The sequence below is a fragment of the Jaculus jaculus genome, chromosome 4, assembly GCF_020740685.1.
Source record: "Jaculus jaculus isolate mJacJac1 chromosome 4, mJacJac1.mat.Y.cur, whole genome shotgun sequence".
Taxonomy (NCBI): Eukaryota; Metazoa; Chordata; class Mammalia; order Rodentia; family Dipodidae; genus Jaculus; species Jaculus jaculus.
In genome coordinates this window covers 150,604,833-150,629,095 of record NC_059105.1, presented here as the reverse complement: position 1 = coordinate 150,629,095, position 24,263 = coordinate 150,604,833, and the positions used below count along the sequence as shown (strand labels likewise).

The window sequence follows — 24,263 nt, the reverse complement described above, 5'->3', positions numbered from 1 at the left end:
TCATAGCTCTCTCTTTGGCCAGCTCTCCTCTAAGCCTGCAGGGGTTTGTGGCATGTGTCCTATGATTCTGGCATCTAAGACACCTGGGTTCTTCCTTGGGACATAGTGATGGAGCAGCCTCGCAGTGCTGCCTTGTACTGATCATGCTGTACATTGCCTGGCCTCAGTGGTTCTCTGGACCCACGGTATAATGCATCATGCTCTCAGTCTTTCATTTTTCTTGCCTCTAAAGCAATTACTACAATGATAACAATGCAAAATTTTGCTACCAGCCTAGAATGAATAGTGCCTCTCTCGCTCAGGGGCCATGCTAATCTTCTCTGTATCGTTCCAATTTTAGTATATGTGCTGCTGAAGCGAGCAGCTGTAGAAGAATGTATGCCTCCCAAGCTGACTTTGGTGAGATACTTTTCTAGGCCATTGTGCTTTAGCAGAGAATCCTTCAATTTAGTTTCTTTCTTCAAGTAACTTTGGATTTTCACAAAATGTGTAGAGTATGTTTTCCTCTCAGTATTCCTTTCCTATTGTATGGTTAAGGTTTCTCTTCAATGGTGTTGACCTCTTAACAACTACAGATTCTTTCTCAACACTAGTCTAAGTGGAATCCTGTTTGTGATTTCCTCTGCTAAACAAATTTGCTCATTACTTTTGAGTTCGGCATTCAATTTCTCAGGGCAGAGGCCGAATGCAGCTTTATTTTTTTAACAGTTGTAGACAGCCTCAGGTCACTTAGACGAACTTTCAAACCAGGCATGGCTATGGAATAAGGGATATTTGTCCCGACCCGTGGGACCTCATTATTCGTGGGGGCAAGGGGGACCCTAACCTGAAATAAGATGGGCGAGAGAGAGAGGAAGAGACTCCAGCAAATGTACACTTGTCAAGAGTCCATTTTTATTGAGCCACAGCGGCCTTTTTAAGGGTTAGGGTTAGGGTCTTGGGTGAGCGGGGGGGGGGGGGGGGGGGGGGGGGGGGGGGGGGGGGCTGGAGGAGGCAGGTGGTGGAAAGTTACAGAATCTTCTTGGCCTTTGGCCTAGGACAGTTTGCGGTTATTCCAAGAATTCACGGTATAGTTCTCACGTCTCTGCAGTCGCCAGGCAGGATGTTAATTAGTTAGGTGTGGCGGGGTGAGGGGATGGAATCAGTTAGGTATGGCAGGGTGGGGGGATGAGGAAAGGTCGGAAGTTGCTCAGGGCAGAAGTTATCTCAGGGCAGAGGTTATCTCAGGGCAAAGATCTGTTCAGGGCTCATCTCCTCGTCTCCAACAGATATTTATTGAAGCTAACAGACATGGGGGAAGTTTAATAATGGCAGAAATTGGCCCATTCTTAAAGGACCAAGCAGAGAGGGAGAGGAAAAACAACAACAACAAAAAAAAACCTCAAAAGCCACACCACACACAAGAACACTGAGGAATTTCAGGCAGAACTCAGATACTTTGCATATCTTTAGACTGGAAATTCAAATTCACTACCATACGTTAAGGCTGGACCTTAACATCTACCCAGTGACATCTCCTCCAGCCAGGTAGATGGAAATCTAAGAAGCTTTAAGAAAACTCCTGATCTAATGAAAGACATTTATTCAAACTACCACAACAGTAGATAATAGGCACTACTTCCCAGTTTCTGAGTTTTCTTTTTCTTCTAGAAACACAGCCAATGGATCTCCACTGTCCCCATTTTCTTAGCATTCTTTGCTTTTCTGTAACTAAACTTCATTTATTGTATTGATGGATTTTGTAGCCCCAAATCTGAAACTTTCACATTCCTCCTGCAAACCATTTTCAAAGGACTACAGACATCTATAGTCAGGTTTATCACAGAAATTGTCCCAATTCTCAATATCAACATTCTTCTTTCTATGTTGTCTAGGACCCAAGCTTTGGAAAGAGGAGTCACACATTTAGGTAGGATCTTTTTACTTCAAACAATCTAATCTAGAAAATTTCTCACAGACATACCCACAGATATGTTTCCATGGTGATTCTAAATCATGTAAAAGTAATAATAGAGATTAACAATCACAGTTATGATTTTCACATCTGAAATAACCTCAAATAATGCTGAGGTTAAGCTACATATTCATTTTAATTAAGTAGGAAATTTCAATATTCAGATACACTTTCAACACTATGTATACCTCCTGAATACTTACAAAATTTTCAGAAATAACCTGCAGTAATATTTAATGTAACATAGTTTTAAACCCTCTCATCTTTACTAGGGTATGTAGATTGATATGTGGCTCTGATATATGGACAAAAAATACACATATATAAATTGTGTAATACATATATTTCATGGTTTAAACAAATTATTTTAACTACACTTTCTAAATAGCATTATAAATTTAATCATTTCTGAGGGATTATGTGGAAAATCCTCTTAGAACAATTGATTAAAGTCTGTATGTAAGTTTTGTAGAAAAGAGATTTATATTTTACCTACAGTAAGTAAATTAGTCATTCTTGATATAATATTATTAAAGAACTCAATAAATCTATAATCTTTTCAATGTCTGTTTATCTTTTGCTGTTGAACAGGTAATGATATAACAAGAGATTCTATCTTTTTTTTTTTTTCTGTGCAAAGTAGAGTTCAAAGTAGCTGTCAAACTTGAAACATAGTTGAATACTGGGTAATCGATTTTAGGCTTACATTAGGAAAGACAAAAAGTCATTGCAAATGAAAATACAAGTAAGTGTTTTTGCTAGCAATTTTGAGTTTTTTCCTCAGTAATTTTCTTTAATTCCCAAACCTGTAGCATTATACTTACCTATTAGTAAATGAAAACTTACCATTGTTATGCTTTTTTATGGTATTTATCATCAAACTCAAAATAGGAAACAGTAGGTAATAGAGGAAAAGGTGGGTGGAGTTAACTAAAACCAGAAATGTGTGGCTATAATGTAGGCTCAGCAGTTAAAAAGAACTTACTTACAAAGCCTGTTGCCCAGGTTTGGCTCCCTCTATCCACAAAAGTTTGATGAACAAAGTGGCTTAAGCATCTGGAATTTGTTTCAGTGACAAGAGAACCTTTTTTCTCTCATTCTACCTCTTTCCCTTTCTCCATGAAATGTATAAACAAAATTCTAAAAAAAGAAAAAGGAGACAAAGGATATATATATAAAAAAAACATATAAAAGCCTACTTTTTGTAAGCCAATTAAAAATATAACAAAAAATAATTAAAACAAAGACACTATGCATAGAGAGATAAAGTTGTTTGAAGCCATATGTTATTAAGCAAAAATCAGAATACAAGGTTGGTGGGGGGGCTCTTGATCACCCAAAGCAATAGAGGCTAGTTATTGACAGTGATACTGATTGCCCACCAAAACCAAATAAGTCCTTATTGTTGCAGATACCACATGCTTATGTTTCAAGATAAGGAGAAATCAATCTAGAACTGACCTGGAATGTTTCTAACTGCTAGCCAGCTTTTGTAAGGCCTGAAGGTACTAAGTGGTCCTGAACAGTACAATGCAACTCTATCAGACAAGAGGGTCCCTGTTGGACCCTGAAAGGCCCAGGCAGGAGGCCTTGTGGAACTTCCTGAGCCTAGCTGAAGTTTGGAGACCTGTCTCTGGCCAGCTAGGACTCAGCTAGAAGCCTAATGGCTTCTGGCCTGCCACCTCTGTGTGTGGCAGGTTAAATTATCATTTCAATAGTTACAGTTTACTATTGTCCCTTACCTCTCCCCCCACAGTCCTAAAATCCCCACCTATGTCCCCAACATTATATAGGCAACTGCTCATAGCAATAAAGAAAGTTCCTGTGAGTTCCTGCTTCCACAAGATTCCCTACTCAGTGTGGTTTTTCTCCCATGGATGGGAGAGGTCTGAGCTGTCCAACGCTCATCTTCCTCCTTAACCCCTTGGGAGGAACCAGCAGGCCTGGTTCTTTCCTCAGCACTACCTGCCCCCGCCGCGGAGCCCGGCAGTTCCCAAGAGTGCAATAGTGAAGAGAGTCTCAAAGGAAAAAACTATCTTTCTGACTGCATGTGAAGCCCACTCTATGGGACAGATTTTATATCTTGTGTTACAAACCTGAGCAAACCTGTGGCTAAGGAGGTCATAAGATGTACTGGAAAAGCTAATGCTGTTGTTTTGCTGAAGGAATTTGCTGTGAACATTAACCTGCCTTCCATGTATTTATGTCTAAATCCATAGTTTGTTGTCTTTCTGGTAATGTAAACAATCATTCCTCAAAGTATATTTCCCATTAATTTATTATAAAGTACAGAATGTTAAAATGAATTACAGGAGGGAAATATATAATTACAACCTCTCACTTGTGTGATATTTAGTTGAATAAACTTCTTTTTATGTATGTTATTTTAAATTAGCATGTGTATTATTGTCAAGGACATCTGTTAGCTTATGATTATTTTAGTTATATAGCTCTGTGGATCTCATTATACTTGATTTCTACATTTCTAGACATCCTAAAAATTTTTACTTATTATAAAATCTCTTATTTTGAAATCAGATTAGACCTCATTTTTCTTGAAATACTTTTCAGTGGGCCTAGTGTATAAATCATCATACAATTATAACTTTGATATTCTTAATATAAATAAATACAAGGGTTAGAGAGACAGCTTAGCAGTTAAGTTGCTGACCTGCAAAAACAAACAAACAAAAAAAACCAAAAAAACAGAAAAATCCTGGTTCAATTCTCTAGTTCCCATGTAAGAAGTCATGTTCACAAGGTGGCACATGTGTCTGGAGTTCATTTGCAGACAGCAAAGGCCTGGTGTGCCCATTATCCCTCTCTCTCTATTTGCCTCTCCCTCTCTCTGTCTAACAAGTAAAAAAAGAGTGTATTTCTTAAAAACTGATAAATAAATACAAACATGTGAAAAATAATCATGCAAATAAGTAGATATATGTTCCTATGAATGCTATTTCTAAAATATTTTGATAATCTTTGCAAAAACGTGTTTATTCAGAAATGATGGGATAATTTACATGGAAAAATTATAATTTCTAATGGTGTTCTACCAGGGTGAAAGCAGTTTCTCTTACAGCATGGCTACATAAATTCTAGAAAAGAGAAACTACATGATAACTGAGAAAAAACAAACACATTACCAGGATAATTTAGAAAAATATGTTTGTAAAATTAATCAGCTATATAAGAGTCTTTACTGGAAAGGATCCTTCAGGACGTTCAGTGTGGTTGAGCCTGACATGAGTCATGAGTGATCAGAAATCACCATTGAAGAGGAATGGCGGAGATGGGATTCACAATCGGTAAGGGTGCACCAGGAGCACCTTGAAACATGTTCATGACAACTCTTGGTCTGTAGAGTGCTTTCATGAGTGTAAAAAGAAAAACAACATTCTTGGTTTCCAAAGTACTATTTTTTTTTTTGTTTTGTTTTGTTTGAAGTAGGATGTCACTGTAGTCCAGGCTAACCTGGAGTTCATTCTTGGGACTCACAGCAAACCTCCTAACTCTGCATTCCCAGTGCTAGGATAAAAAAGCATGTGCCACCTTACCTAGCCCCCCAAAAAACACCCTTAGGGACTCATGACCCAGTAGCCAGAGTTCATTTCCCCAATATGCATATTAAGCCATCTTTACAAAGTTCACAAGGGCACGTGGAAGGACATTTGTAGAGGCAGAAGGCTCTGACACATCCATGCACACTCTGTCTCTGTTTCTCTCTCTCCCACTCTCTCACTATCACTTTCACAAATAAATAAATAAATATTATAAAACACTCTTTTAGGTGGAAAACAAGGAAAGGTCCAAGTTAGGATCTTATGTTGGACTCCATGGACAACACAGCACACAAATGGTGCTTTTGGGAACTTGGGTCCCGCCCTTCCTGAAGTATATACTATGGGTTAGCAATATTGGTAAACCTTGAACACGCACCATTTTACAACCAGCTACGAATTCCTGCTTTTGAACATGGAAATTGCTCAAAATTTCCTTCATTGGAGGCTACTGCTTCAAGTTTCCTCCCTTAGCAATCCCACATCTACAGTTCATTTCAGAGGTCCAGAGAGAAATCAGGATGGCAGGGTAGGTGATGCTTCGAAGGGTCATATTTGGGCTCATACAGAGGAAAACATAAAAAATATAAAAAAGACTATAAGTTTTCCTGGAAGTACTTAAAGAAGGTAATGAAAGTCATATTAAAGTAGATTTTATTTATCCATTTTAGCTGACTACTGATCATAGATTTTACTTATTTCAAAAAGTTACTAAGGACTCATAAAACATCATTAATAGCACCAAATCCCAGGGAGATGAATAATCAGATTTTCAGGGTCACCACAATATGTGGCTCAGTATTTGATTATCCTTTCTTTTTAATTCTGACTTATAATATGTATACATATGCTAAGATAGCTGTGATGATTATAGTTTTTATTTTGTAAGTTGCTCATTGATGTTCCTTGTTTTTCCTTTGCTAAGTGTTAAGAATTTGAAGAGATTATTTTAATATTAATGAATAAAAGATTAAACAAGGGACTGCTCATATTGTCATTAAAATCATCTCATTTTCTAGATATTTAATTTTCAATTACATTATATATATATATATATATAAATTATCTGTATGTATAATTTCATTTGATGACTCCAGCTTATTTTCATACTTATAATTCATATATTATGTTAATATTGTTATTTTGGATAGAAAATTTGTGATAAGTTTATCCAGTTGGCTCTTCTATTGATTTCACCTGTTGTCACTTTTTTTTTTTGTTCATTTTTTTTTATTTATTTATTTGAGAGCGACAGACATAGAGAGAAAGACAGATGGAGGGAGAGAGAGAGAATGGGCATGCCAGGACTTCCAGCCTCTGCAAACAAACTCCAGACACGTGCGCTCCCTTGTGCATCTGGCTAACGTGGGACCTGGAGAACTGAGCCTCGAACCGGGGTCCTTAGGCTTCACAGGCAAGCGCTTAACCGCTAAGCCATCTCTCCAGCCCTGTTGTCACTTTTTGAGCTCTGGCTTGGGTGAAGGTATTGCACATCTGAGAATTAATATTTACTGTGTGGCCATACATTTGTAACATGTAGTATTATAAAACTTGGATGCTTATTTCAGAGCATTAAAAGAGAGAATAGCACAATGAATATATTCTTTTGAAGTCTTTCCTCACATCCTTTAGTAATGTCCCATAGGTTAGAATAAATCACATGACCTGATGTACATCGTATGTTCACACTGACCGTATTTTAAGTGATTGCTCCTGAGGGGCAGGATTTTAAGTTAGACGCATAATTATCATGGTTTCCCAAATTTATATTCACAGGTTTCCCTGCAGAAAGCTGTCCAACTTAAAAATTAATCAAGTGTCATTAAATATCATTTATGAATCATTATAACTGGGGATTTAATGGTAGTAATAAACAGCAATATTAAAATAGTAATATTAAAATCTACTTCTTGTTTTGTGAACAATTTTATTTTACATGCCATAGCTTTTACTTTGAATGTTTAATGGTCCTCTGTATAAAACTGTTCTAAAAGAGTTTAAATTTGAGATGTGAAATTGAGTTCTATACTAAATGTTTTTTATAAAATGAATTTATTTGTATGTTGATAAAATTATTCCTTCTACTTTCCATGTGTTCATTGTTCCAACATGTTAATCATTCCATAAAGTCTTTTATAGTTTCTACTTGTTCTTTACAATATAGCAAACAAGTGTCCTTCATTTATTGCAACATCTTTTGGCAATATTTTGTACCTTTATGAAATTATTTTCTCAAAGCTTGCATATAAAGAAACATTCAGGAATATTACCATAGGCTCATTTTGATGTGGATATTTAAGAAAAAAAAATAAAGGACACAGAAAATTTGAGAATGACAAGTTTCCTTGTAAACTATTATTTAATGTAAAAGTTAGTTGATTTTATCAGTCAAAAATATAAATATAATTGCTGATCATATCTTCCTTCTAAAACCTGACCTAGAATATTGATATTGCCACTTTCTAATTGGGTGATATTCGTTCCCTACATAAGAGGTCTTTGGCTTTTCTTTATGTTTTGAAAGTTTTTCATCATATTCTCATACTAAACATAAATTTTCACTGTTCCAACTTTATGTCAGACTAACTTACACAGTAAAATTTGGTTCTTCCATTTCATGCTAGGTATAAATATTCACAATTGAAAAATTTAGTGCAATTCTCAAATGTATATTAATAAAAATAATAAGTATCTTTCTGATAAAATTCACCTTTATCAAAAATGAATAATCAACATTTGTGGATGAGACAACATGTCATCAAATAATAAAATTTGTACTTTAATTTTTTTTCCCATTTTTATTTAACTGAATAAATTTTGTTGATTATTATACTAAGCAAGTCAAACTAAAGATCTCATATTTAAATTAACATAGAAAGACTATGCTGATCTTCATGTAAGTATTGAATTGATAAAACACAGTCTCTACAGTTTCTTTCCAAAAATTGAGTTACTGGTGCTTAAGATGATATAAAATACTCTTAAACACTTATAAATTTAATAGTATATTTCTAAGAGGTGGTATGCAAACATCAACTAGTTATCATTTTTAGGCTGAAATTTAAGTGATAATTATTACACATATACTCAATTTTGGATCAAGGTTAATTTTGTGTGGGTATTCACAACCATAAAAATCAGTAACACTCTTATGGAATCACAATTGATAGGGCCAAGTGTTTCTATGTATTTAACTATTTAAATCTGTTTTCCCTGTAGATTACTTGTGTCACTTATTCATTATAACCTTTCCTATGTTTTAATTGTTGAAGGTTTTATTCATGTGAAGTTTTCACTCTGTAGACACAGATTTAGGGAAGTTTGCAACTTGAAGGGAACTGCAAATTTGCTAAATCAAGGCTTCTATTAGATTCACATTTCTTTAGGCTAAGTTCTCAAAAATCTATCATTGCAGAAACAACAAATTTACATTCAAAGGTACTCCTACTATAGCCATAAGTTAAATGCCAATTTAGTCCTGTCAAACAAAATTAAGCTCATGTATGTATATGACAACTGTGACAGAGTGACAATCAGGTATGATGTACAGGACTTTGAACATGATGTTAGTCAATGCTTTAACATACAGATAACTGTAAGATACAGATTGAAGGCTTAGCATCTTCAATGCTGTTCTACATTGAGTTTCCCAAATTTGGGATGAAAACCTGCATTAAAGAAAGTCCAAGAAAGAAAGTGAAGAATGAGGAACAAAGAGTGGTTACAGTAAGCGAGATATGACTGTATTATAGGATTTCAGATTTATACTTATTATTTTCTAGTAATAAAGTATGATGGATTATTTAAAATATGTTTAATATACTATTACTGGGTTAAATCTGTTGCTTACAAAATTGATGGCTACTCATAAAAAATACATTGAGCAGCATACTTTTGCCTATGGTTTGCAAATAAGAAAAGGTTATTAAAAAATAATTTACATTCTTTCTGCCAAAGGAAGGGTAGGACTCCTTACAACGTCCTCCCTCCAGACATAAAATGGCCTCAATATCCATGACCTCATAGTGCCTGACACTACCTACACAAGACCATCATAAGAGGAGGGAAAGATCGCTACATCAAAATAAAAGAGAGACTTATTGAGATGGGGATGGGATATGATCAAGAATGGAATTTCAAAGGGGAAAAGCGGGGAGGAAGGGTATTACCATGGGATAATTTTTTAATCATGGAAAACATTTTAAAAAATTGAGAAAATAAAATAAGATTAAAAATAATAATTTACAGCCTTTCTAAAGGTATTGCTTGCCCTAAAACAATTATTAGTTAATTGTTTTTTTGTTGTTAACCCATAAACAACAAAATCAAATAACTTTTTTTAAAGGTAACACAGACATATTTAGTTTGGCCTGATGTATTCAGTTGGAGTTTCACGAAGCAGGTGTATATAATACAAAGTGTTTCAATATCTACAAAGGTTGTAATATCTAACGCCATTAGAAGTTTTAATTAGAATGTGTCTCTAATATTAAAATGTATTAATAATTTAAGTGAGGGACATTCTTTCCAGATGTACAGGAAAGAAATTAATTTTGTGAGGTATTAGCCTAAGAGAACTTCAGTTTAAAATATGGAAGGCACACTGACACAGAACTTCAGACCTTTCAGAAAACTGGAATCTATACAGTTGAGGTGTTTAGAACATTATGCAAAATATTAATGTGAACTTTCTTTCCTCCGTTTTCCTATAAGGTTCTTAAAAGTTAACACAGCATCCTAAAAAGTAGAAAGACAAATTGAAATATCAATACCATATTAGCTTCAGTGGGAAAGAGAAGTTATGTGGATAACCGCTGTTCTCAAAATTGAAGAGACAAAAGGCAAACCTAAGGAAATGAACATAACAGAACAGCCACCACCAGAGAAACTGGTGCATGAAGGGAAAATATGAACTTTACCTGCTGACTTCCTACAGAATGGGAGAGGAAATTTAGACAAAATCAGAAGCCCTACATCACTGGTAGATGATAATTAGTGAGGGTTTTACCTCTATATGCTCAAGTGGGTGTCTAAACGCCTAAAGACGAAATAAGCGCATGAATATTTACAACTATAGGGGTAAGTGAAAAGGCTTTGACATATGCACCGCTCTTCTTGATTTTTTTTTTTCTTTTTCTATTTTTATTAGATTTGTACTCTGTGAATTCAGTCAGGTTGGTACCATTGTCAGCCTCCTATCTGTCCCCCCCCCACCAGGATCCCTTCTTGTTGGGCTATATGGTTGTGCATTGTGGGGTTAGCCATCAGATTGGGGTAGGAGAAAATGTCTCTGTGTATCGTGACCTGACCCTGTGGTTCTGACATTCTTTTTTACCACTCTTCCTCAAATTCCCCTGAGCCATGTTGGGTTCATATTAGGTCTGTTTCAGTGATGAGGTCTTGGGAGCCTCTGTGTCTCTGGATATCTGATTTGGTAGGGGTTGATTGATCTCTGTGTCGATCTCCTTCACTGTTGTGCTGGTTCCCGGTTTGCCAAGAAAATAGCATTCTTGCATGTTTCCCCAAATATCCTTAGTTTCAGCTGGGACCCTTTAGACATATGGTGGGGTGGTTCTCTCCTTAGGATCTGTGTCTATCTGAAAAAGTGAAGCAGATGCTTCAACAGAGAGTAAAGTTAGCACCAGATAAATGGGATAACCATTACTTTTTAGAGAGAATTTAGTAGGTGTAGGCCCACTTGAAGCCCACGATTGGTGGGAGCTTGATAATGGAGAGCAAGATCATTTTTGGATATGGTTCTGACTTCTTTCCCAGATCCAGCTATGGATTCCATTCCACTGAGCGGGTCAGTTAGCCAAATCAAGAGCAGTTGGTTTCCCACCATGGCTGTATGCCACTATTGCACTTGTGTGTTCATCACAAGAGGTTATTTGCTACTAAGTAGGTTAGACAATGCATTGCTTGGACAGATATTGATCATTTTCCCCAGTCACTCATGTAGCACCTTCTGGCACTAGACACACTGACTGTCTGGGGACTGACTCTCTTCCAGCTTCCAGCCACATCACTCCATGTTAAATGCCAACAGCATAAGGTGTCTTCAGCAGTAGGGTCTTACCACTAACCTATGGTGGGTCATCAAGTGCTGTGACAGAAATCTATCTTCTTTTGGGAAACCTTGTAGGTCTCTTTGATCAAAAGCTCAATGTGGATGATATACCCCTGCTGGGGTATTGGGAGTTACAGGTCAGCACCCAAGAAGAGAAGGAAGAAAAAGTTAGGTGATATAAAAGAGATAGAAAGAAGAGGGGGAAGGAGAGACAGAGTGGGAGAGAGAGAGAGAGACAAACAGGAGGAGATAAAGGTCAGTTTTTGTCATACCCTCTCCAGGGCCTTGTGAATCAGGGGTTCCCTCTAAGGGTCTCGTGCTGGTGAAGGTTCAACCATTTGGTCTGCTTTTTAGGATGTAGAGTTTTATGGTACCATTGTCATCTTACGTTTTAACACGCTATGGTTGAAGGAAAAAGCAAAGCAAACAACAACAACTAAACCTTCACACACAGGGTAGACTTTCTGAAATACTATGGTTGTAATTTTTGATGTTTGTTTTGAAAATTGGAAATTAAGAATGATACAAAATGGTTCATGGATAAATTTAACAAGCATATAAGGAAGAAACTGAAATAATTCTATACAATTTACTTCTTAAGGTAAAAGGAGAGATATTATTTCTTTTTCTATCAATTCAGAATTACACTAGTATAAAACAAGTAAAAACTAATATAAGAAAATAAAATTGCAGACCAATGACTCTCATGAGCAATTAACTGAAAATTCTCAAGAACATTACAATATCAAATTCATGAAGGTATAAACTAACTATACATAATAGATAACTTGAATTTATCCCATAAATGGTAAGTTAGGTAGAATATTTGAAAATCTACTAATGAAATCCATTCCCTAAACAGTCTAAAAAAATCATATGACTATATTGATAGATATCAAAAACATTGAGAAAATTTAACAACCATTCATTACAAAAAAAGTATTTCTAAATTGTAAATAGAGTGGAACTTCCTCAGTGTTAAAGACTCTAAACTAAATCTTGGTGGCATCTGTAGTGTTGGGGAACTTAAAGCCTTATCACAAAAGTCAGGACAAAGGCACACTTACAACTGTCTGATCATCAATGAAATTCTAGCTCATGCAATGTAACAGAACAAAAACATCAACAACAAAATTACAGGACACAAAAATGAAATGTGAACTTTTTGGTAGCAAAACTTAAATCTATTGCATACCAGTGACAGAAATATATATATAGTGAAATAATCAGAAAAATAAACACAAAATTCTCTTGTAACTGATAATTGATTAAAGTGTGGTTGGTAGGTATGAAGTTTATATCCACAAGATGCTTACTTTCTAATATGTCAGTAATGAACAGGTAGAATATACAATTAAAAACAGTATCATTTATAATAGGATGTTCAATATGAATATTATCTATAAATGTGATATATATGTAAGAACATCCTTATAAAATGCATTAAAATGTGATGATATGCTAATACATTTATGAATGGAGATGTTACGATTATGGGAAGAAAACTCAAAGACTTAAAACATCAAGATGAGGCGGGGAGATGAGAGATGGCTTAGCAGTTAAGGTGCATGCCTGTGAGTCCTAAGAACCCAGGTTTGATTCTCCAGGTCCCACATAAGCCAGATGCATATGGTGGCACATGTATCTGGAGTTCATTTCCAGTGGCTAGAGACCCTGGCATGCCCATTTTCACTTTCTCTCTCTCCTCTCTCTCTCCCTCTCCTTCCCTCTCTCTGTCTCAAATAAATAAATATGTAAATAAAATCTTTAAAAATATTAAGTTTCATGTTTATACTAATGTCATTTACTGATTCAGTGCCATTCTAGAGGCAAAAGTAACATGTGTCATTAGAGAAATTTAATTTTAATTTGGAATGATCTTTTTTGTGCTAGCTGGGGTTCATTCTTGAAGATACTTGGGGCTACTTTGAGGATAGGATTGCTGGGGTGATCTCAGTTCTGCTGTAGCTGTGCCCCAACCCATGTGTGAGTGCCTGGCTCTAATGCCAAAAATGCTAGCCACCTGTGGAGGGGAAGCAAGGGATGCTAATGGAAATTTATGCCCCTAAACTGACACATGGGTTCCAGTCCCAAATCTTATTTATTTCTATAATTTGATGAAAAAGGAAAATATTACGGAATTTTTAAATATGTTACATAAATAAAATTATATGCATAACTTAGTACTTCATCCTAGTGGACATAAACTCAATGGTGGATATTATAAATACACTTAATTATAAATATACCATAAATATATGCATAAAACTTCAGGCCACTGTGTGTGTGTGTGTGTGTGTGTGTGTGTGTGTGTGTGTGTAAATTTATGTTTACCAAAATTGATTCAGTGCTGTTGCAGTCCAGTTCACATTGCTGGTAGAAATCACCCAACCAAGAGCAGCTTCTGGGCCAAAGAGATTTATTTTGGCTTACAGGCTCGAGGGGAGCTCCATGATGGCAGGGGAAAACGATGGCATGAGCAGAGGGTGGACATCACTCCCTGGCCAACATAAGGTGGACTACAGCAACAGGAGGTGTGCCAAACACTGGCAAGGGGAAACTGGCTTTAATATCCATAAGCCGGCCCCCAACAATACACTCCCTCCAGGAGGCGTTAATTCCCAAATCTCCATCATCTGGGAACCTAGCATTCAGAACACCTAAGTTTATGGGGGACACCTGAATCAAACCACCACAAGTGCTTTGGAAAAACCCATTTCCTGTTTTCACCTTCTTTCTTCCTCTCTTTCTCTGTCCTTTTGTTCTGAAACCAAATCTAATGAAGTTCTGGATGACCTTTACTATGTAGTTGAAGGTCACCTCAAACTCCTGATCTTGCTACCTCCATCACTATATTATAGGTAAGGTATATAATTCCCAATTTATGCAGTGCAGGGGCTCAAACCCAGCCACATCCAATCCCTTTATAGAGTAAGCCAACAGATTTAAGTATCCAGAATTGTGGTGATGCAGTTTACATCACTGTTTACTAAAATGTATCTATTTTGATCTCACACAGTAGGTTCTCAATAGCTACTGATTAAGTATGGATAATTGGAAGTCTACAAATTATTTTGCAAATTCATTTCATGCTTCTCAGTTAAATGGAACAGGCTAGGATATGTTTCAGAGTAGGCAAGCCAGTTCAGTGTGTTCATTTGTAATCTACTAGAGGTTAATAGACCCAGTAAGTCATTCTGTGAGGGTGAATGACTCATCTGAGAAGATAGCTTAACTCTTGCAGTACTAAATGCAACCTTGTTGTTTTTAGATGAATATTTTTAATAACCACCAATTATTTAATGCACTGGTAATCATAATATTTACTAAGGATGTTAAGGAAACTCAGCTGACACTTGAAAGAGTAGTATTGCATGCTGTTGTTTCATGCGGGCAAATAAAAATGCTTTACCAATAGCTCAGCTCTGTCACTGAGAAAATATATCAATTGGTAAATAAGTTACTGCTTCTTGTATTTCTTCACACTAATTTTTAAAGCATATAATGCAAAGCAAATTATGTTAATGCTTTGTTTTCTGGTTGCTAAGAGAACATATAGCCTCTAACGGAGCAGGAGAAAACTTGGAATTTCACAAATTATTCTCTCCACCCAGCATCCCCACCCCCACACACCACAGAGGTGGAGGACCCATTCCAAAGCAATTACAATACTAGTATACATATTTCAAAAATGAAAGATAAGAGGTTCATAAGCTTAACTTCTGTATCTAAGTATCTATCAGATTTCCTTTTCTTTAATAAATTCATGAAAAATACACTACATCTTTGAAAAGTAGAAACCTATGAACATCTTGTTGGAGCTATATGTGAGCAAAGGAAAATAAATCTTCAACTTACCTGTGACTTTTAACCTTAATGACATTTTCTTTTTCTTAAGAGTAATAAGAATTAAACAATGTAGACGTTATATTCACTCCCTAAGACCTAATACTAACTAAAATAACAAAAATATAATAATAAAATAATAAAATGTAAATATAGACTATAAACATAAAGATAATAATAAAGAAGAGCTTAGCTGATACATAGAACAAATATCTTCCAGAATTTTGAAATAAGGTTAAGCATATTTATCCCAAACATTTCTGCTGTCTTTATTATGAATTTAGCCCAAATATTTATGGTGTCTTTATTACGAATTCTTCACCATCTTTGTCCTGTAGCATTTTGAAACATGTTATACGTAATATGAACTGTCATGTTTTGTCATAGCACACTTGAGCTTCTTGTTACTGTCTTAAGCAAACATAACAGCAGTAGAATTTATTTTTAAATTAAATTTTGGTAACCCTCTTCATTTCCTATTTCCTTCTTGCCCACTCTCTTTCTCTTAGCTAATTAAGTGTCTGTTGAAAAAAAAAAAAAAAAAGAAAAACATAAGGTTTAATTTTTTTTTTTTTTTTCTGAGTGACAGAAAAACAGAAACTGTTACCCAGGCCATCCTGTGTAATACACTATGTAACTAAATCAAGCCTTGCATATAAGATTCTCCTGCCTCAGCTTCCCAAGAAACTAGGATTATGGGTACAAAACATCTCATAACTTAGGTGACCTAAATGAAACATAATGTCAATTAAACTTCAACTTCTTTTGTAGAGCACCCATTGAAATCATGAATCACCCAATACATATATTTATGAAGTGGATTGCATATACTATTGTGTAGGCTAGAAGGCATGTAAAAAAGCAGTCTATAGAATCAAACAGAAACTTTATAAATAGACCAAATATGACCCTCATAAATTGGTTTTTAACTTGTTTCCTTTTACACAGAAAGAAACAAAAATATTCTAACGCCCTAACTTCAGAAGTTTATGTGACCTATCAAACTATATACCAAGGACATTATTCAGTAATACTAAGACTACTGGATCCTATCATTATAGATATATTATTGCATTTCATTTTTCTCTACGGTCAGTTCTTTTATCAGAAGCAATGCTTTTACTGTAGATAAGGCATTGCATGTTTTAAATAGCTGCAGTTTTAGCAGAGGTATTACACATAGGTAAGAAAATCCTTATTTAGATAAGTACCTCATTTAAAACCAAGCACTACCACTCCCTGATGGGAGTGGTCCAATGTAATCAATCCACAAACCATCCCTGCAACAACATATGCAAGCCTAGAATATGCACCTGTCAGATGTTACCCGAAACTGTTACACATCACTGGAACAAAAATCTGAACACCTAGTAACATTTATAATTTTCCTTCTGAAAGTCATTTGTTTCTGGTTAAATTTGCTTGTAACAAATCTAAACTAAGCCATCTATCATAGTCAGGTTTCTGCTACTGTGACAAAATATCTGAGAAAGTAATTTAAAGGAAGGAGGGCTTACTTCAATTTATGGTATCATGCGTTTCAGTGCACAGTCATTGTAATCAAGCATATTCCTATAGTGACCCAAGTTTCCCAGTAGTCCAAACTCTGGAAATGTTCACTACCTCAAAAAAATGTCATCAGGGCTGGAGAGAGGGCTTAGTGGCTAAGGTGTTTGTCTGCAAAGCCAAAGGACCCAGGTTTGACTTCCTAAGACTCACATAAACCAGATGTATAAGGCAACACATGCAGTGGCTGGAGGCCCTAGCATGCCCATTCATATATATATTTATATATATATATATATATATATATATATATATATATATATATATATATATATGCACACATACATATATATGCATATATACATACATATATATGTATGTATGTGTATATATATATATATATACACACACACACACACATATGGGCAAAGCACACTATGTATCTAGCAGCCTGGGTAGAACACGCTCCCTCAAGAGCGTGGAGCTGCACACGTTCCTCACTCTAAAAAAAGGAAAGAGCAGGTCCTTTTAAACCACACTATAGTAACAACACCTCAACTGCATTTCAAATATGTACAGGAATTAGGGAACCAGTCCAGCATGAACCAGCATCAGTGGCATTCACAGTAAAATAAATTGTGTTCTCAGAGTGACCTTTCAATGAACATCCCCTCTTTACCATTTCATCCTTATGCATGATTGAGCAATGTGATGAAACTCAGGTGCATCGTGGGAAAAGGCATGATCAGTAGAGAAAGCTAAGCCTATCATTGTCAATCAGAAGCAGAAAAACCACCTTAACACTCTGCCTAACAGTGGACTCCTCCTACTGGAGCCCAAAAAAGGAACACCTAAGGGAGTGGCTACCTTGGGTTTGAATGCTACCCACAGAGCCTGATATATAGCTTTTCTATATCTTTTCACATACTTGAAAATATTTAGTACTTTCAATATCAGATCAGGTTTGTAATTTGTAACTAGTATTGTAATTTCTATTTAGGCAAATATTATGGACATTTTTTTCTAAAAAATTAGGCATTCAAATAGTTGTATATTATATTGAGTTTTTGTTCAATTTTAAGTACTAGTATAATGATTAATATTAATATTATATTGCCAATATTTATTGATACCTATTATGTGCATAAACAATATTGTAAATTAATTAGGGCTAATGAATTTTCATATATGTGAATCAAAGTTGGCTCATGATTTGCTTAAGACTAGTTAGTTGACAGAGAGTAGTTACTATGATTAGAAAAGAACATGACAGTTTGTGGGGGTAGCGGAGTGTGTGTGAAAGAGAACTGCACAGGAATCACCTTTTGTCATTTTGATATGGAAATAGTCTCTCTATTTTGACACATAGATTTCATGTACTCATAAAAATTTCAGTGACTTGATGTGAAATTCTTATTAAGGCAGATACAATAGTCAAGTTTTGTACTTATGTCATAATAAGACGCATTTTAAGTTCATGAGACAAGTCATTTTTTAAAAAAAATTGTATTTATTTATTTGAGAGCGACAGACACAGAGAGAAAGACAGATAGAGGGAGAGAGAGAGAATGGGCGCGCCAGGGCTTCCAGCCTCTGCAAACGAACTCCAGACTCGTGCGCCCCCTTGTGCATCTGGCTAACTTGGGACCTGGGGAACCGAGCCTCGAACAGGGGTCCTTAGGCTTCACAGGCAAGCGCTTAACCGCTAAGCCATCTCTCCAGCACGAGACAAGTCAATTTTTAAAAATATTCTTGAGAGCTTGTTTGGACGTTCTAGCAGGGGAGCGCAGCTACTCGTATACCCTTGACCGAACACCGGTCCTCCTCTATTCGGGGAAGCTCGTCCTCTTCGACCGAGCGCACAGCTTCGGGAGGGACGCACATGGAGCAGTGAGGGAGGAAGGGGACACCCGCCTAGCCAGCCAGATCAGCCGAATCAACCCTGGCGATCGATGGGGTGACAGATGTTGCAGCCAGATCTCTGCGGCGGGGCCCTGCAGGCGCCATGCAGCTGTGCAGCCTGAGCGTCCTGTACAAAAGCGAGCCCAGGGCAGCGCTGCTCAAGGCCACCTACGACGTGTCTTCCTTCAGCTTCTTCCAGAGGTCCAGCGTTCAGAAATTCATGACCTGCACGAGTCAACCGATCGTGGAGCGCTCAGCGAAAGGCAGCAGAGCTTCTGTCAAAGAACAAGAGTATCTGTGCCACGTCTATGTCCCGAATGATAGTCTTGCAGGTGTGGTCATTGCGGACAGTGAATACCCATCCCGAGTGGCCTTTACCTTACTGGAGAAGGTACTAGAAGAATTCTCCAAACAGGTTGACAGGATAGACTGGCCAGTAGGATGCCCAGCTACAATTCAGTACACAGCTTTGGATGGTTACCTTAGTAGATACCAGAACCCCCGAGATGCTGATCCCATGAGTAAAGTGATAATATGAGTAAAAATATCAACATTCTTTAAAAAACATTTTCAATATGTTTACTTAGGAGAAAGAGAGAGAGACAGAGTATGGGTGTTCCAGGGCCTCTTGCTACTGTAAAAAAATCCCTAAATGTATGCATGACATGGTACATGTGGCTCTACATAGGTACTCAGGAATCAAATATAGGAACATTGCCTTTGATAGATGTGCCTTTAACCTTAGAGCCATCTTTCCAGCCCTCAATATTCTTTTAGTTGATCAATTAGTGACTTCCATAATATGAATTGCTCAGGGAATTTGATTTCGAACTGTGTAATTTGTATATGCTTAAAATTTAATAGAATTCAAAAACAATATTCCTCTAAATTTTAACAGCACCTGTTTTCATTTAAAAACAGGAGAGATCAGGAACTGTAGCTGTGACTGAAGACCACTAAGATAACTCCTGGTAGACAAGCTAGCAAGTTTCTGATCACACTATCCAGTGCCAGCTATTCAAACTATTTTGACAAATCATTTCATTTTCCTTTTATTTTCACCCTCTTTAATTGAATAAAGTTTTAGAGATACATCGCTTGCTTTTTTTGCTATTCTAAATGAGAGCTTTTTTTCTGCATTATTCATCATAGAAAAGGTAATGCTTGAATTGATATAGTACATATGTTGACATTTTAATTAATTGACAACAAGGTATAAGAGCTATATCAAATCTTAACCTCTGTGTTACATACTTTTACATATAGCTGTTTCTCACAGTATACATATATATATATATATATATATGTTTATATATATATATATATATATATATATATATATATATATGTATATATATGTATGTATGTATTTGTATGAATGGGGGAAGGTGTTGGAGGCATGCCATGGTCCCTTGCTGTTACTAATGGATGCAGACTTGGTTTGATTTTTGCATTTGGCTTTACATTGGTGCCTGAAGAGTTGAGCCCTTGCTAGTAGGATTTAAAAATCAAATGAAAATAAATGCTGGCAAGAATGTGGAGAAATAGGAAACCCTGTCCACTGTTGGTGGGAATGTAAGATGGTACAAACACTTTGGAAAGCAATATGGAGACTTCTAAAACAGCTGATTATAGAGTCACCAACAGACCCAGTTATTCCCTTACTGGGCATGCACCCTAAAGTCTCCACACCTCAGTTCAGAGAGATTTGCTCAACCATGTTTCTAGCTGCTCAATTCATAATAGTTAAGAGCTGACATCAACCCAGATGTCCATCATCAGATGAAGGGATAACTAAGATGTGGTATATCTACATGATGGAATTCTACACAGCAGTAAGGAAAAAAATTACACAATGAAATTTGAAGAAAAATGGTTGAACCTGGAACAGATCATTCTCAGTGTACTCAACCAATCACAGAAAGATAACCACTGCATAGTCTCACTCATCTATAGCTCGTAACCTGACTCTGCCCAAGATGCCTACATACCTAGCAAGCATCTAGAGGACCAGACAATAAGTGGGTGGGGAGGGAGGGGATAATGAGGGAGGGCATGGGGGACACAAAATTGGACCCAAACAGAATTGGTGCCATTAAACTCTACATCCTAAAAGACAGAACAAGTGGTTGAATCTTTGCCAGGCAGGCACTTAGTGGGAACACCTGAGTCACAAGGGCCTGGAGAGGTTACAACAAAGACTGACCTTAATCTTCTCCTGATGTGCTCTCTCTCTCTCTCTCTAACTATCTATCACAATGAGCTTTTGATAAGAGAGACCTACAAAGCTTACCAAAAGAAGACAGATTTCTGTCAGTGCACTTGATGACCTACTGAAGGTTAGTGGTAAGACCCTACTGCTGAAGACACCACATGCTGTTGGCATGTAACATAGAGTGATATGGCTGGAAGCGGGAAGAGAGTCAGTCCCTAGGCAGTTAGTGTGTTTAGTGCCAGAAGGTGCTACATGAGTGACTGGGGGAAAATGACCAATATCTGCCTAAGCAACACATGGTCTAACCTACTTAGCAGCAAATAACCTGAAGTGATGCTCACACAAGTGCAATTGTGGCACACAGCCATGGTGGGAAACAACCTGCTCTTGATTTGGCTAACTAATCTGATCAGTGGAACAGAACCCATAGCTGGATCTGGGAAACAAGTTAGAACCATATCCAAAAATGATCCTGCTCTCCATTATCAAGCTGCCACCAATCATGGGCTCAAAGAGGGCCTACACCTATTAAATTGTCTCTAAAAAATAATGGTTATCGCATTCATCTGGTGCTAACTTTACTCTCCATTGGAGAATCTGCTTCTCTTTTTCAGATAGATGCAGATCCTTAGGAGAGAACCACCCCATCTTACCTCAAAGGGGCCCCAGCTGAAACTAAGAATAATTGGGTAAACAAGCAAGACTTCTGTCTTTTTTTTTTGGTTAATGTGGTACCAGCACAAGGGTGAAGGAAATCAACACAGAGAACAATCAACTCATACCAAACCAGGTATCCAGAGACACAGAATCTCAGAAGACCTCATCACTGAAGCAGACCTAAAATGAACCCAACATGGCTCAGGGAAATTTGCAGTAGAGGGGACAGAAAGAATGTTAGAGCCACATATTAGGTCATGATACACAGAGACATTTCCTCCTACCAATAACTGATGGCTAATTCCACAGTGCACGACCCATACGCCCAACAAGGAGGATTGCTGTGGAGGAGGGAGGACAGTCAGGAGGCTAAAAGTGGTACCAGCTTGACTGTATTCACTGAGTACAAAACAAATAAAAACAACAAAAAAGAGAATTAATTGGTCAGTTTCTTTTGAATTTATATGTTTTCTAAAGTTTTTTCTTCAGAGTTAGAAATTGAAAATCGAAAGTATCATGAAAATAAAATGTTTAATTGCTGAACAAGAGTTTAAAATGTTTAGTTGCTGAACAAAGAAACTATGACTAGTAGTTCTAATAATAGCTCTAATAATACAACCATTTTATATAGGATTGTGGAAAATTCCACCTTCTGAAATGTTTGTCAAGTACATTACATTTCAAATAACACATATAAAATCTGAAAATGATTATTCAAAAACAATGAAGGAAATTTAAGATGAAATTAAAGAGCATATGTTTAAATAAACTACCATATTCCATATAACTAACAGAAATAAAATATAACCCCGATGTCATTAAAATTAAAAATATATATATATTTTATAAGACAAGACTGAATTTCTTGTGCAAGTATGTGTTCGTATGTGTAGAGGTGAGAAGATAAGATTAGGTATTTTTTCTCGCTTTCCACTTTCTCTGAGGCAGAAATCTCTGACTGTGAACTCCGATGTTGCTCTCTACACCAGACGCTTGGCTGGTTAGCATCCAGGATTGTCCTGTGTGACTACCATTTCACAGCAGGAAGGCTAGGATTACAGTTGCTCAACAGTGCATTTGCTTATGTGGATGCCGTTGATCCAAAATGCATGGTCATCAAACTCACACAGCAGGCACTTTACACTCAGAGCCATCTCCCCAGGAGTACTTGAGAAACTTTTTGTACACGTAGAGATAATAAATGGCATGTAGGAAAATCCATGCCACAATAATTAATCCTCTCAAAACTAGATACCAATTGCAAACAAAACAAACTGGAAAGACAATTAAAATGCTTACTGAAACAGAGGGACTAACACTACTTTGTTTCCAAACTAAGCAAAGCTTAATTTATATTTTTCTCTGAATTATTCATTTCAGAATTTACTAAATTAAAATTCCCAACTTATTTTATACACTATCATAATGGTTCTGAAACTATAAATAAATGTGATATAGTCAATTTTCATATATAAGAAGATATCTTGGCCATTTATTATCAATCATTCTCTCTAATTTCTTTCTTTCATATACCTTAACAATACTAATTAATCAATATATTATACATAAAATATAACATCCTATTCAATATAAACAAGCAAGGTAATTATCATCAGGAAAATATACAGAACAAAAGAGTATAATTCAATATATAGGGGCCCATTCCAAGCTTTACCAAATGTTCAAAACCTTATAAGATGTCTAAGCTTAATGAGGGATCACTATGTGAAAAAAACTCTACTGTCTAATTAGCATCTGTGGTGGTTTGATTCAGGTGTCCCCCATAAACTTAGGTATTCTGAATTCTAGGTTCCCAGCTGATGGAGGTTTGGGAATTAATACCTCCTAGAGGGAGAGTATTGTTGGGGGTGGACGTATGGGTATTATAGCCACTACCCACTTGCCAGTGTTTGGGATACTCTGCTGTTGCTACTGTCCACCTGATGTAGGCCCTGGGGTGATGTCCATCCTCTGCTCATGCCATCATTTTCCCTGCCTTCATGTAGCATCAAGCCTATAAGGCAAAATCAACCTCTTTTACTCCACAAACTGCTTTTGGTCAGTTGATTACTATCAGGAAATCAAACCTGACTGCAACAACATGACTCTATAATTGATATTATAAAATTAAGATAGTAAGTAATACCTCTCTCCTCATACACTTTATTCCAGTATGGTAGATATATACAAAGCTGTATTCAAAGGAAAATTTAATATATAGTTTATTCACACATGTGGTTAACAAAAAATAATAATGAGAAAGATACAATAATACCTTTCAGTGTCATCACAAGCAAATTTATCTGTGTTGACTGCTATAACAAAAGATCATATGTTGATAGTTTAAGAAGTGATCAGAGTATCAGCTATTGAAGGAGGTCTTCCAGGTTACAAATTGATAACTTCTCTGGGCATCTTCCAGGGGCAAAGTAGCTTGAGTACTCTCAATGCAAGGCCACGCAAAGGTTGAGCCCCTGAACATAGGCTCTTGCTAGTCATGGAATTCCTACTTTAGGATTTTATCCTCTGTGAGAAAAAAAAATACTACTGTTTTAA

General features: G+C 36.4%; 1 protein-coding gene and 1 non-coding gene across 2 annotated transcripts; one reads left to right on the top strand and one right to left on the bottom strand.

Annotated features, from left to right (window-relative positions):
• Window positions 1-256: 256 nt before the first annotated feature.
• Window positions 257-364, bottom strand: LOC123460451. The gene has a single exon (XR_006637011.1). It is a non-coding gene; the product is annotated as a U6 spliceosomal RNA (small nuclear RNA).
• Window positions 365-18,938: 18,574 nt separating this feature from the next.
• On the top strand, window positions 18,939-19,373 carry LOC123460271 (synaptobrevin homolog YKT6-like). Its single transcript, XM_045148406.1, has one exon. The coding sequence runs from the start codon at window positions 18,939-18,941 to the stop codon at window positions 19,371-19,373; it is 435 nt and encodes a 144-aa protein (XP_045004341.1).
• Window positions 19,374-24,263: the final 4,890 nt, after the last annotated feature.